Here is a 14,466-nt window from a genome sequence, read left to right on the forward strand (position 1 = left end):
GATTCGGGATTTTTGGTGCCATAGAGTTTCTTCATTTTTCAGTCGATCATGTAGGTTCACTTGAAGCTACCTCTCTCGTAATAAATTATGTGGGTTCGGAGATTTGCATTGTAGCTGGTTAAGCTTCTTTTCGGTTTCCTGAATGTTGGTTTGGATTTTTCCGAAGTGAACTTTATTCTAGTGCTTGAGGGCTTCTTTGGTGGCTTTAATTTTGCTGCAAAGAATAAAGTCTAGATTTCCATTGAAATGTCTGCACCATGCTTCTTGAATTATTATTTGACTTAATGGTTCTCGGGTCCATAATTCTTCAAATTTGAAAGATGTGGCATGCCTCTCCTCTTTGGTCGTGTTGAGTAGAAGTGAGTGATGGTTTGATGCCGAGGAGGTGAGGTGTTGGATGGTTGCATCTGGGAAAAGCAACCTCCATTTCGGGTTTGCTATTCCACAATCTAGTCTTTCTGTGATTAATGCATTACTTTGACGGTTATTTGTCCAAGTGAAAGTAGGCCCTGTGTAGCCGATATCTATTAGACCATGTGTTGTAATCAAAATTTTCAGCTCGCCAATTGAGGAAGATGTTATTAGGCGTCCCCCTATCTTCTCTGTTTGATTTAATAGATCATTGAAATCTCCAATGCAGATCCATGGGCCGGGAAATGAGAGTTGAATTGTTTCCAACAGCTGTCAAAATTTCTCTGTGTTGCCATTATGCTGGAGCATAAACAAAAGTTGCTAGCAAAGGGTGATTAGAAGGATCAGAGTAGATTAAAATAGATATTACATTCATATTAACATGTACTGGTTCTACATCTACATTAAGTCACCATATTAGCAAAAGGCCTTCTTTTTTTTCAAGGCTGGGAAGTGTACAAAATGATGGAAACCTAGACTATTTACAATGGATAAAGTGCTCGACAAAAATATAATATCTAGGTTATATTTCCTAATATTTGCCATTATACTTCTGATTGCCTTGGGGCGGGCTAAACCCCTGCAATTCTATACCATAGTCTTCATGGAGCAGGGGGAGACATGGTTGGGCTCGTCTTGTCAACTTTTTTGGATTTTCTGGAAGTAGTTGCATGTGGGGTTACCCTGTGGTAAGGTTTGACTCTACAATGTTCTTTTATTTTTTTAATTTTCCCATAAGCTTTTATTTGCATCTCCAATAGCATAAGAGGCAATAATTCATCCTCTTTGGTAAATTTTATGGCACTTGCATTGGATTGAACTATGGGTATGCGGATGATTTTTTGCACTTTCAGCTTTGCTTGCTAACTATCTTCATGGATCAGTGGTGTATGCCTCAACACTCATTTTGGCCCTTGTGCTTTTTGTTTCTTCTTGCTAAGTGATGGTAGAGTTGCTGATGGGTAGAGTTCATGCTCCAGCTTCTAACTTGATTTGCCCATGCGTGCCACAATAGGCTTTCCTATGTCTTGCTCTGTGTAGAAGATGTTGGGAAATTTGAAAGCTTCTTGGGCTATGGGTTGTTTTTGTTAGGCCCATCATTTTTCCTCATTGACTTGTTGGTAATGGATTTGTGGGTGTAACACCCATTCCTGTAGGCTAGAAGTGTCACGTAATTTTCATGAAGTATAACCCGGTAAGAGATATCATATTAATAACATGAAATTAACATTTATTTCATAAAAATATTTGTCTAATAAAATGTCTTCCAAAAATATTAAATGAATAAACTGAATAAAATTTTTATCATAAAAGTAAATTTTATTATAGGAAGTCTAAAATTAAAATAATTGCTCCTTCTATTCCTACACTGCCTGCTCATGTTCATCATCCTCACCTGAGTGGTTAAAAACATTAAATAAACTAAAATGGGTCGAAAACTCAGCAATAAATTAATCACAACGTAAACATAAAAAATATAAGTGTTTTCTTAAAATTTTCATGCTGAGAGCTTAAAATTCATAACTGTTCATACTGATGCTTGTGCTATACATGACATATTTATCTGAATTAACTGACTAATTTGACTGATCAACACATTTAACCATGTGTGTAAGGTTGTGCATCGGCCCTAAGGGGAGCTGCTGATAGTATTATGGCATACTATGATGGACTATGCTTGAGTCTGTGGCTTACATATCCACCCTGAAACTGCATTGGTACTATGCATTTGAATGAACAACTTATTAAATTGATATGTCTTATCTTGCACTTGAACTTAAAATAGCTTACATGTTTTATGCGACGTGAAATGCATGACATAATATGTACATAATTATAATTTCTTAATATGAACATGATGCGAAATGACATGATCGTATGCTATGCTGGATGACATGTTTGCACAATCATGACATACGTGGCATGTAAAAGAGGCTATCAAGAATTGTCTTTAATAATAATTTATCTAAGCTAACATGTGATGATCCTAATTTATGATCAAATTATTTACATCACTGTCCTACTTTCTGAATCTCACTTTGTAGCTCGTCACCTGTACGAAGTATTAAACATACGTTTAATATGAAAATCAATGAATGCTAACATCTTAAATTATTTAAAAAATACTAATAACGTATTAAAATTTCCACACTAATAAATTTAGTTTAAAACTTAAGCCTAACTTAATTGTTAAGCTCAACATAGAGTGCAAGTCTAATTAAAAAATCCAGCCCAGCCCAACGTAAAATAACTTATTAATTTTTGTAACAAAATAAGACTTAAGCCCGTCAAAGAGATCAAAGCCCACGTAAAATATCAATCCAAAAACAATTCAGCCATACCTAAAACACTAAGGGGTATATATGTAATAATATCAAAATAATCATTCGTCACATTCTAGAGGAGAGTTACACGTCAAACAATCAAGAGTCTTAAATGCAATTTGATACAATAGTAAATCTGAAAGTACTTTTACAGAAGGTAAGCATAAAAGGAACCTACTTAACATTACTGACAAGAAAGCAAATGAGCCGTGCGGCACGTGAGAGTTTCAGACTCACCAAAAGAGAGACGGAATCGTTTAGGTTTAGCACTTGTATTGTTGTGGGATTTGTAAGATATCACTTTGTAGCTTTATGTATAGTACTTGTATTGCTGTGGGATTTGTAAGATATCACTTTGTTGCTTTATGTATAGTTTGGGATTAAATTTTATATTGATTAAGTATGTAGAATTTTGCAAAATTAATAACTAATACAAGTCAGATAAGGATGAGGTCTTTGGAATCCAAGAAACCAACCCTTACTAGACAGACCATGATAATGATAAAGTAATATATATTTGAAGGGAATTGATTGTCTTTAGTAACATGCCATGCAAATTGATGCAGAAGATGAAGTTTTTGGAGGTACTTGTGAAGGTATCATTAATGCCAGTCCTCAGTTGATCCAAAAGTAGGAAAGAGAAGAAAGCTCGGCAAATGCATCTTCGGCCAAGCTCAACAAACCCTTAACCTGCCTTTTGCTTTCCCTTTAAATCTACGTTCTGTCCCTTTTTTTTTTTTTTTTTTTCCATCACATTGGCATTTCTGTCCGAAGAAGAAAGGGATTTAGCAAGTATATATATAACTTTTCCAGCACGTGACCTCCATTCCCTTGAATCATATATCTATATGTATATATATATATTATTCAAACATGGTTACGCAGAAGGAAGGGCACTGTTTATGCAAGTTTCATGCCATCCATCCTTGATATATGTTATTTATTCACTGTGAAATAAAGTCGACCAAGTTTAGTCCTTCGGAAGGATGTTACTTGTTACAAAACGAGCTGCTTAATTCTTAAATTGCAGCTTGCTTTTATCTCAGCATACGCTTGCAGGGAAATTGAAAACTGCAACATTCTTGAGCTGCACCATTGAGATCTGACCTCTTAAGAAAAATTGTACCTTGTAATTTTTTTTTGAAATGTAGTTATTATTTAAGCCACAATTAATTTTCTTTTATTTCTAATGTCTTGTCAACCAAAGTAACCAACAGTGATAATGTTAACCTTTGGCACTTTTTACACATTTAAAAAAAAAAAGAAAAAGAAAAAAAGTTTATGCTTTCCCTCCATTTCCCTCTGGTCCTTTGCGTTTCTACGAATAGTCAGGCAGCTTCTTCATCAAAGCATTCTTTGCTTCATCCAAAATATATAACACTAGCCACCGCTGTGGCAGAGAGAGAACCTTTTAACTGTTATCTTCTTTTTAATATCTTCTGCATTCTTAAATAGAACTTCTTTGCTTCCGAATCGAGTTTGAGATTTCTTGTGAAGTGCTACTTATTGTATATTCTCATAGGAGCTAAGTAAGCTAAGAAAAAGAGAATGAAGCTAGTGGTGGTAGTAGCGGATGCTCATGATCTTATACCCAAGGATGGTGAAGGGTCTGCCAGTTCATTTGTAGAAGTTGATTTTGATAACCAATCAAGCCGAACCAAAACTATCCCAAAAAACCTCAACCCCATTTGGAACCAGACACTTCTCTTTGATTTTGATGAAACAAAAAACTATCATTACCAAGCCATTGAAATTTCAGTTTACAACGAGAGGAAACCAATTTCTGGCAGAAACTTCCTTGGTCAAGTAAGAATTCCTTGCTCAAATATTGTCAAGAAAGGTGAGGAAGCTTATCAGAGATTCCAATTACAAAGGAAGTGGTTCTTCTCATCTGTAAAAGGTGAGATTGGACTAAAAATATATATTACACCAGAATTTGACCCAAAATCTCCTCCCCCATCATCTCCAACAAAAGCCTCGAGTTCTCGACCTCCACCTCCTCTTAATACTCCTCCCATTTCAGAAAATACAAATCTCCAAGTGAAAACACTAGCCACTGTTCCAAAAACAAAAGTTCCTTTTGTCAAAACTCCAAAAACAACCACAACAGAAACCGTAAACGAAATTTCTATAGTTGCTGTTGAAAACAATTCCAGTTCCCCAGTTGCAGCAGTTGAGTCTACTGGTGCTGATCCTGCTGAAGAGAGAGAGGAGGTAAAAGAACTTGTAGAAGAGAGAGCACGAAGAGTCCAACACATATACAAACACCAATTTGTGCAGCATCCAGGCGTATCAATAGATAAACGATCACAAAGTGTCCCATTCACCATGCACCAAGTCAATCCACAAGGCCATCCTAGCCACCAAGACGACTATGATTTGAAAGACACCAACCCACAACTTGGTGAGAGATGGCCAAATGGTGCAGGATATGGCGGAAGAGGATGGATGAGCAGTGAGAGATTTACAAGCACTTACGATCTTGTTGAGCAGACGTTTCATCTGTATGTTCGGGTGGTGAAAGCAAAAGAGCTTCCTCCTAGTTCCATCACAAGTAGTTGTGATCCTTATGTGGAAGTCAAGCTAGGAAACTATAAAGGAAGAACCAAGCATTATGAGAAGAAACTGAATCCAGAGTGGAATCAGGTCTTTGCTTTCTCAAAAGACCGAATTCAGTCATCAGTATTAGAAGTTTTTGTAAAGGATAAAGAAATGGTGGGAAGGGATGATTATCTGGGACGAGTGGTTTTTGACCTGAATGAGATTCCAACCAGGGTTCCACCTGACAGCACACTGGCGCCTCAGTGGTACAGACTGGAGGACCGGCGGGGACAAGGGAAGGTAAAGGGCGAGATCATGCTGGCAGTTTGGATGGGAACACAGGCTGATGAAGCCTTCCCAGAGGCATGGCATTCAGATGCGGCTTCTGTATATGGAGAGGGTGTTTTCAACATTCGGTCAAAGGTGTACGTATCTCCCAAACTCTGGTACCTCAGGGTAAATGTTATTGAAGCTCAGGATGTGATGCCCAATGACAGAAACCGCCTCCCAGAAGTTTTTGCCAAAGCTCAGGTTGGAAACCAAGTGCTCAAAACCAAGATATGTCCAACCCCAACTACCAACCCACTTTGGAATGAAGATTTAGTGTTTGTAGCAGCTGAGCCTTTTGAAGAGCAGTTGTTCATTACCGTTGAGGATCGTATGCATCCTTCGAAAGATGAGGTGTTAGGAAAGATAAGCCTACCGCTGGAGACATTTGAAAGGCGACTTGACCACCGAGCAGTTCATTCTCGATGGTTCAATCTTGAGAAATTTGGTTTTGGAGTCTTGGAAGCTGACAGGAGGAAAGAACTCAAGTTCTCAAGCAGAATTCACCTGAGAGTTTGTCTTGAAGGTGGATACCATGTACTAGATGAATCAACTATGTACACAAGTGATCAAAGGCCAACAGCAAGGCAGCTATGGAAACAACCAGTTGGGATATTGGAAGTGGGCATTTTGAGTGCACAGGGGCTTCTCCCAATGAAGATGAAGGATGGCCGAGGAAGTACGGACGCTTATTGCGTAGCAAAGTATGGCCAGAAATGGGTTCGAACAAGAACAATCCCCGACACTTTGAGTCCCAAGTGGAACGAGCAGTACACATGGGAAGTTTACGATCCTTGCACAGTCGTAACATTGGGGGTTTTCGACAATTGCCACTTGGGTGGAGGGGAGAGATCAACAGGCAATGCAGCAAAAGACTCGCAGATTGGAAAGGTGCGGATTCGACTATCAACACTTGAAGCTCATAGGGTACATACACATGCTTACCCACTTCTTGTTCTACAACCACGCGGAGTAAAGAAAATGGGGGAGCTCCAACTAGCGGTTCGTTTCACTACACTCTCTCTAGCTAATATGGTATACGTTTATGGGCATCCTTTGCTTCCTAAAATGCATTACTTGCATCCTTTCACGGTGAACCAAGTGGACAGTTTGAGATACCAAGCCATGAATATTGTAGCAGCAAGGCTTGGTAGAGCCGAACCGCCTCTCAGAAAAGAGGTAGTGGAGTATATGTTGGATATAGATTCCCACATGTGGAGTATGAGAAGAAGCAAAGCCAACTTCTTTCGAGTTTTTTCACTTCTTTCAGGCATGTTTTCTGTGAGCCGATGGTTTGGTGACGTTTGCAACTGGAAGAACCCCATCACATCATTTCTGGTTCATATACTTTTTCTGATATTGATTTGGTACCCAGAGCTTATACTTCCAACTCTCTTCCTCTACATGTTCCTCATTGGGTTATGGAACTATAGGTTCCACCCCCGACACCCGCCTCATATGGATACTAAACTCTCATGGGCAGAGGCAGTGCACCCTGATGAGCTTGACGAGGAATTTGACACATTTCCTACTTCAAGACCGCATGATATAGTTCGGATGCGGTATGACAGACTTAGAAGCGTCGCAGGGAGGATTCAAACAGTGGTGGGAGACATAGCAACACAGGGGGAGAGATTTCAGTCTCTTCTCAGCTGGAGAGACCCAAGAGCGACTGGCCTCTTCATATTGTTCTGTCTTTGTGCAGCTGTGGTGCTTTATGTGACACCATTCAGAGTAGTGGCTCTGCTTGCAGGCTTGTATTACTTGCGGCATCCTAGGTTCCGGAGTAAGCTGCCTTCTGTACCCAGCAATTTCTTTAAGAGATTACCAACTCAGACAGACAGCTTACTGTGATACAAATGGTTCGAATTTCTAGTTTGGGGGATACCTTCATTTCTGTGACTTCAACCTCTGTCTCGTTTGAGTTTCAATAAATGTTGTTTTCTTCTTTTAGTTCTCATAACGCATTCCCCTTACTCGAGATATATTCCATAATAATATACAACATCATGATTCATGAAGCAGAGCCTATAATAAGTTCCTTCTCGCTATATTCATGGTTTACAGCGCTCATTTCACCGTGCTTTCCTCACTACTCAATTCCCATTCGTTTGGATATTTACATTCTTGGTTTTCATTTTACAGTTAGCCAAGTATAGATCATTTGACCTAACAATACCGCTGGAGATCAAGCAGGGAACCCATCTATTGAGACAGAGAGAGAAACCGAACCAAGCTAAGGGTTTGATGCCCGGGAAGTTAACCTACGTGAAATACACCATTTCCAGAGACCAGAAGCAGATAACTTGGAGTTTCTCCTCTTGGACAGACTACTTAATGGGGTTGAGGCGCACAGTTGGAAGTTAGATCAAGATCATAACGCGTTTAATGCATTCACCTAACCTTTATTTTCCTTGAGCAAATAACATAGCAATGGCATAGCATAGCATAGCATTTCATCAAATGATATGTATAACTCAATCGACGAGTGCAAAAACAATCTCATAAAAATATGGCCTCGCCCGATCACTATGTATGCATATATGTGCATATCATTAGTCACCTGCATCTCCACAACCAAAATTGGAAAAAGGAAAATCCATTGAACAAAACACAGAAAATGTAACTGTCAATTACCAATGGAACTGAAAGAGTACAACCGCCATGACCAAGTTCGAAAAAAGTAAACAGAGTAATGAAGAGAATCAGCCCTATTAATTTGCCCGTGCTTCCTCTAAAACTTCAGTTCATGAGGTTTCATGCCAGCCTTGAGAGAAAACCTTGCAGCCAAGTAGGCCTTCAAGTCTGAAACTCCCTCAATGGATTTTAACAATGCCGCATCAACAGCTTTCTGATCATCTTTTTTCTCTTGTGGGAGCACATTTCTCTCCTACAATTTGGACAAACAATAGATAATCAAAATAAACAAACCCCAAAAACAAGACAAGTGTTATAGCCAGAAAAAATCCTACAAAAATAAACTCTCAAATTGACATATCTTGATAAGATACGTTCGGTTTTACTTTACTATAAAAGTACATTTACAATCTAATGTATCACATTAAGACACGAAAGTTTGTAGATTTACTTTTGTAAAATCTTTTTGTGGCTAAAGTATTTCTCAAAAATAAACACCATTCACTTCATTCGCAATCAAGCTACTAACCTCTTTCTCTGCCTCAAAAAACTCCCCATCTCCTTTCTTTTTCTTCTTCTGAGCTTCCTTACCAAAATATTTGTCATCAAACTTATCCACGTTAACTCCAGCAATGTCAATCTTCGTCGAAGTAGCAATCACATAAGATTGATTCACACGTCTTAGAGGAACGCCATTAATCTTGAACGGTCCTGAATAGGTAAGTAAAAGTAATATCTTAAACAAATCAGTGATTAAAGTGCACCTCACTCCGATGATCAATAAAACCAACACTTGTCTGATAAATTATCCCAAAACCAATCTCATGCAACTCCAACCACAAGTACACTCCAAATATTTCACAAGTAGAACATAAGGTATGGAAACAAAAACTCGAATTAGTATGATATCCACAGTTATTTATCTTAATACAACAACTTCTCATCCAAAAACAGAACAAAAAGATTAACCAACACAAGCTACACACCAGTGACCAAAAGTAACCCGGATGTAAGCTGCTTCAGGAAAACAACTCTTTTTCCCTTGAACCTCCCAGCAAGTATGATCAGCACAGTACCCGGTGAAATACTCGCCCTACAAATTGCAAGAAAATAAAATTAAATGAATACATGTATTCCAAAAATATAATAAAGACTACATAATAAATGTAATTAATTTTTCAGTAAGAAATGGGTACTTGGGCTGCCAGAATTGAAAACCCCAATTCAGTCATCTAAATGAATTTACAACCAAGCACGTGAATAAAAATACCATAATAGCTTTAGTAAACCGGATTCAGAAGTTTTAATTTATTCCGTCACTTTCTGTCACCCCATATTTCACAAAGATTAAACCAAATTGAAAACCCTACAAAAAAACTAGATAGACATACGAATCCACCCCATCGAATGACGAGCATAACTTCAGAAACTTTTCAACGTTTTCAATTATCTACCAATGGAGACAGCCAGGAATATATTAATTGAAATGAAAGCTACCCTCTTATAATTCCATGTAGACATTTTCACCCACTGTAAAGCAAAACAATTTCCAAATTTCTCAGCAACAAAACAATACAAAAAATAACCCAACATCAAAACAGCTCCCCCCCAAAAAAAAAAAAACCGAATTTACGAACAAGCATACCGTGTATATATTTAGGAGATCTGAAGAAATACCTGAGCTTGGTGGGCCTAGGCTTCCGCTTGTTTACAAGAGGCTTCTTGACATCATCGGCGGGGTAGAACTTGGAGGGCTTCTCCACCGGAGCCGGTGCCTTGTGCTTGGCGTCGTGGCGAGGGAAAACACCACCGTTTTTGGCTTTGATAGCCCAAAGACCCCTTTTGTGGTACATCTTAGACCTCGAGTACTTCCCGATCCCGCGAATCAGATCAGGGTTCCTGCTCACCTTTGGGGTTCTCTGCTTCGGCGCCATGGATCCCACTCTCTCTCTCTCGCCGTAAGTGAATGAAAACGAGAGACTCTGCCACAAAACCCTAGTTTGAGAGGGCTATATATAGAGGTGCAAAAGGCATCCAAAACCCTAGCTTGGGCTTAATGGGCCCTAACTTATCTAGAGCCGTGATAAGAAAATAAAACGAATTTTAATTTTAAATTAAAAACTGTAAGAATCTGAAAAACATAAAAAGATGAGAATTGCTTATAAAGAAATTAAAAAAATAAATTCAAAATAAATATAAAAAATGGAATATAAAATGAAGAAAAGTGAAAAATTAAAATAAAAATATATATATAATTTTCTCTGATTTATTTGTTTTATTCAGAAAAAAATGTTAGTTTCGTTAGTTTTCTAACTTTATTTTTGAATTGTTTGGCTTTATTATTCAAATAATGTCAAGTAAACTTGTGAAATGTGTAAATATCGCACGATCATTTTAAAAAAGAGTGAGATTTATTATTAAAAAATTAGTTATTTTTTATATAGGTTCTGTATTTATTTATTTTTTCAAAAAAATTATGCAGCACTTACACTTACACTCCACGACTGTAAATATAATTTTTTTTCTTATTCTCATGCACTGCTGATTTTTATTTTTTTAATTTCAATTATCATATTTCTCGTCTTCACTTTTCTTCCAAAGACCTTTTTTAAAAAAAAAAAAAAACTGTTCACTTTTTATTTTTCTCTAACAATTATTATCCAATAGTATTAGGTTGCTTTTAGATGTTAGGAGTGAGTTCTGTGAGACTCACATAAAATGAGTTTAAATATGTTTGAATGTTAAGATGAATTTATATACATTTATAGAAAGTAAAAAAACGTTGCGAGTCCCAAGTATAAAGAGGTGTTTAGCTGAAAAATGTTGTGGATCCTATACGTAAAGATATTTTGAGTTGAAATAAGTTTAGTGCTTTGAGAGTTGAGTGTTTAGATATTAGAATATATTTAAATCTGAACTAAACTCAGCTGAACTGAGTGCAATCAAGAAACCAAACGACCCTTAGACAAGCATCTTTGTTACGAAAATTACGTACATCTTTGCTATTTGTTTTTATTGACTAATAGAAGAGGTACAAAATCTGGAAGAAATTCTTCTTAGGAAGCATGCATTTCTCTTCAAGATATATTTGTGTCTCGTTTGATTATACAGATAAGATAATAAGATGAAAAATATGTAAATAATAATGAGATATTTTGTAAATAGTAATAAAATAATTTGAGTTAAAATGTTTTATGATGATTTGAAAAATTAGAGAGAAAAAGTTAAATAAAAAATTATGAAATAAAAATATTGTTAGAATATAATTTGTATTTTAATATTTGAAAATTTTGAATTATTTTTTGTGTTTTATTTGAAAGTTTGGAAAAATTATAATGATTAAATGAAAAAAATTTAAAATTTAAAATTGAAAGTGTTTGTACTTAAAAGACATTTAAATATTGAGATGGAATGAGATAGTAGTGAAACCAAACGGAACCTACTCTTGCTTTTATATCTTTCTCTAAAGTTTGATATGTACAAATATGCTCATTCCAAAGGTCACTACATAATGGACTTTGAATGCAAATATGCTCTGTTTTCCCTCTTCGTCTTGTGTAGTTGTTTGGCCACAAAACATCAGATGCTGTGCTGATCAAGCCTTTGGGCCAATTTGCTAAATCACTAGCTGCCAGCAAATCTTGTAAATATCAACCTAAAAGGGAAAAGAAAACAGGAGCATTTTAATAACTTGTTACAATCAGAAATCATATGTTCTTATTTTGGAAGATGCAAATGACATCTAAAGGTAGTCGAGATGAGATGAGTCACGTAAGGGGATTTTCCCCACTAAAATCCCAAGAGGCTCGTAAATGAAAAGGGAGCAAGATCAAAAGCTCAGCCCGGAGTAACGAGCCCCTAACCCAGCTTGCGGGAAAGCTTATATGTACACAACCTGCAGGAAGAATGGTACTGTAAAAGATGAGACTCGTCAATCTAAGACCCTCTCGAGTAGTATCCAGTCCTCGAGTGCCCGCCCACACAGCAGACATAATATACAAGGAGCCTTTGATCTACTGACAGAAAGGGGATGAATATACTAGAAAAGAGACAAACTGAGAAAATGAGCTCGGATAACCACGCCGCATTAATAGCTCCACCACCGGGACAACATGCCACATTAATGACGCCATTGAAGAGTCACGCAACATTTAAAAACTCTGAAATAAGGAACAGTACGAGAAACACGGACGTCAGGGTAGCAGGCATTATCTGCTCCTTAGGCCTGTAGTATAAATAGCAGATCCCACGTACAAGAATATCTCTTTTATTCCTAAACTCTCTTACTTATTTGCTACCCTCCAAGAATATTTACTAACTTTGGCATCGGAGGTTATCCGGCCCCTAGGCCGCCCTCTCAAAGCTACAGTCTTTTCTACCTTGTGCAGTGTTTTCGAAGACCTGAGTTGTCGGAATTTGGCCCAAAGGTGTGTGAAACACGACGTTAATAGTGGAGACACTGTTATGCCTACGACAACCCGTTCCAAACAACTCAGGAGAGACATGGGAGATGCTATGGAAACAAGGTTGAAAACCATGGAGGAGTGGGTAACGAAACTAACCGGTGAAGTAGAGACACTCCACAAGGAAAACGATGAGCTCAAAAAACCTCAACATGAGCAAGATGGTGGGGTGGGATCTAGAGACAATATGTACGTAGGATCTTGAAACGCGCAAGTGAGACTTAACAAGGGAGAGAAGCAGAAAAACATGCAGGACGAGCTCCGCAACCTCAAAGGGAAATACGAGGAGATAGCAAGAAAAGTAGGTACGTCGTCAACGGTAGACCAATTGCTCACAAGCACGGGTCTACCCTATACTGAAGAGGTAATGGCGGTGCCTTTGCCACCAAAATTTAGAGTCCCCACCATGGAGATTTACAATGGAGGAAGGGACCTCCTCGAGCACCTGGAAACATTCAGGGCTCACATGACGTTGCATGGCTTCTCTGGGAAAATAGCTTGTAGGGCATTTCCATTGACCCTGAAAGGGCCAGCACGTGTGTGGTTCGAGTCACTAGCACCTGGATCAATGGACGGCTTCAACGATCTAGTCAGGATGTTCCTAACCCAGTTCATGTCCAGTAGGAGGAAGCGGAGTCCGGCTACGTACCTCCTCACTATCAAACAAATAGAGGACTAAAGCCTGAAGTCCTAATTAGCCCAATTCAACAAAGAGCACATGACCACCGACAACCGAGACGAGAAGATAACCTTGGTGGCCCTCTTGGGGGGTCTAGCCACACTCCCAGTTTATGACAGAGCTAGTCAGACGGACCCTCGCAACGTTGCGAGAGTTCATGGACCAGGCTGACAATTTCAACAACGTGGAAGACACTCTCCCGGTGTTGACGGAGCCACGAAAGAAGGAAGTGGAGAGCGCAGAGCGGAAGGAGAAGGTCCTAACCAAGGCCAAGCCCTATGAAAAATAGGAGAAGGCTTCCCAAGAGAAGCGGCGAGAGGAAGTCCCAGCAAATGGATCCGGACCACGGTACGACCCGCCCACGTTCGCCATTCAAAAGGAAGACGACCGAGAAACAATGCGCCTCTACTATACATACCATCAGTACACCTCACACAATACTAAAGACTACTTCTTCTCGGGAGGAAAGAAGGAATATAAAAAACAGCAGAAGCGATGCCACTCCTTGGCCAAGAGGCAGGAGCGATAAAGGATGAAAAGATCGAGAGAAATGAGTTGGGACTGAGGCGACCGGAATAGGTGGCCGAACAGCCCTAAACAACAACTGTCGATAAGAGAACCACCGCCAGGTCACCCCCATTCGCCACCAAGGCAAAAACCCCCCTTGGGGAAATTTGAACCATAGCTGGAGGATTCGCGGGTAGGGGTGTTACCTCATCGAGTAAGAAAGTACACGCCAGACGAGCCTGATACCACGAGGTGTACTCAGCCGAGTATCATCCCGCCAAACAATGGAAGGGTGACCCTACTCCGGTAATCTCGTTCATGGAGGTTGATGAAGAAAGGGTCTTGTACCCCCATGACGACGCCCTAGTGGTCACTATGCTCGTCGCCAACTTCACCACCCGCATAATCCTAATCGATAATTGGAGCTCCGCGGACATCTTATTCTGTGGAGCCTTTGTCAGGATGGGTATTGAGGCCGCTCGGCTATAGCCCGCCCCTATGTTCTTGAAAGGTTTTTTCTGGAATCATTGTCCAGCCTGTGAGAACCGTCACGCTATCCGTCTTTGAGGGGAGTAGC

At 39.0% G+C, this 14,466-nt stretch overlaps 2 protein-coding genes across 3 annotated transcripts; one reads left to right on the top strand and one right to left on the bottom strand.

Moving 5' to 3' along the window:
- Positions 1 to 4,233: 4,233 nt before the first annotated feature.
- On the top strand, positions 4,234 to 7,977 carry LOC109001511 (FT-interacting protein 1-like). 2 transcript variants are annotated; one of them, XM_035685225.1, is made up of 2 exons: positions 4,234 to 7,389; positions 7,749 to 7,977. In XM_035685225.1, exons 1-2 carry the CDS (start codon positions 4,284 to 4,286, stop codon positions 7,760 to 7,762), a joined length of 3,120 nt encoding a protein of 1,039 aa, XP_035541118.1. In that variant the 5' UTR covers positions 4,234 to 4,283; the 3' UTR covers positions 7,763 to 7,977. The 2 variants fall into 2 exon arrangements, with proteins under 2 accessions (XP_035541118.1, XP_018834378.2); XM_018978833.2 differs by lacking the exon at positions 7,749 to 7,977 and having other exon boundaries at positions 4,234 to 7,728.
- Positions 7,978 to 8,062: 85 nt separating this feature from the next.
- Positions 8,063 to 10,240, bottom strand: LOC109001513 (60S ribosomal protein L6). The gene is made up of 4 exons (XM_018978834.2): positions 9,918 to 10,240; positions 9,227 to 9,333; positions 8,770 to 8,951; positions 8,063 to 8,493 (listed from the first exon to the last, which is right to left on the bottom strand). Exons 1-4 carry the CDS (start codon positions 10,172 to 10,174, stop codon positions 8,338 to 8,340), a joined length of 702 nt encoding a protein of 233 aa, XP_018834379.1. The 5' UTR covers positions 10,175 to 10,240; the 3' UTR covers positions 8,063 to 8,337.
- Between the last annotated feature and the right edge of the window lie 4,226 nt (positions 10,241 to 14,466).

The sequence above is a fragment of the Juglans regia genome, chromosome 14, assembly GCF_001411555.2.
Source record: "Juglans regia cultivar Chandler chromosome 14, Walnut 2.0, whole genome shotgun sequence".
Taxonomy (NCBI): Eukaryota; Viridiplantae; Streptophyta; class Magnoliopsida; order Fagales; family Juglandaceae; genus Juglans; species Juglans regia.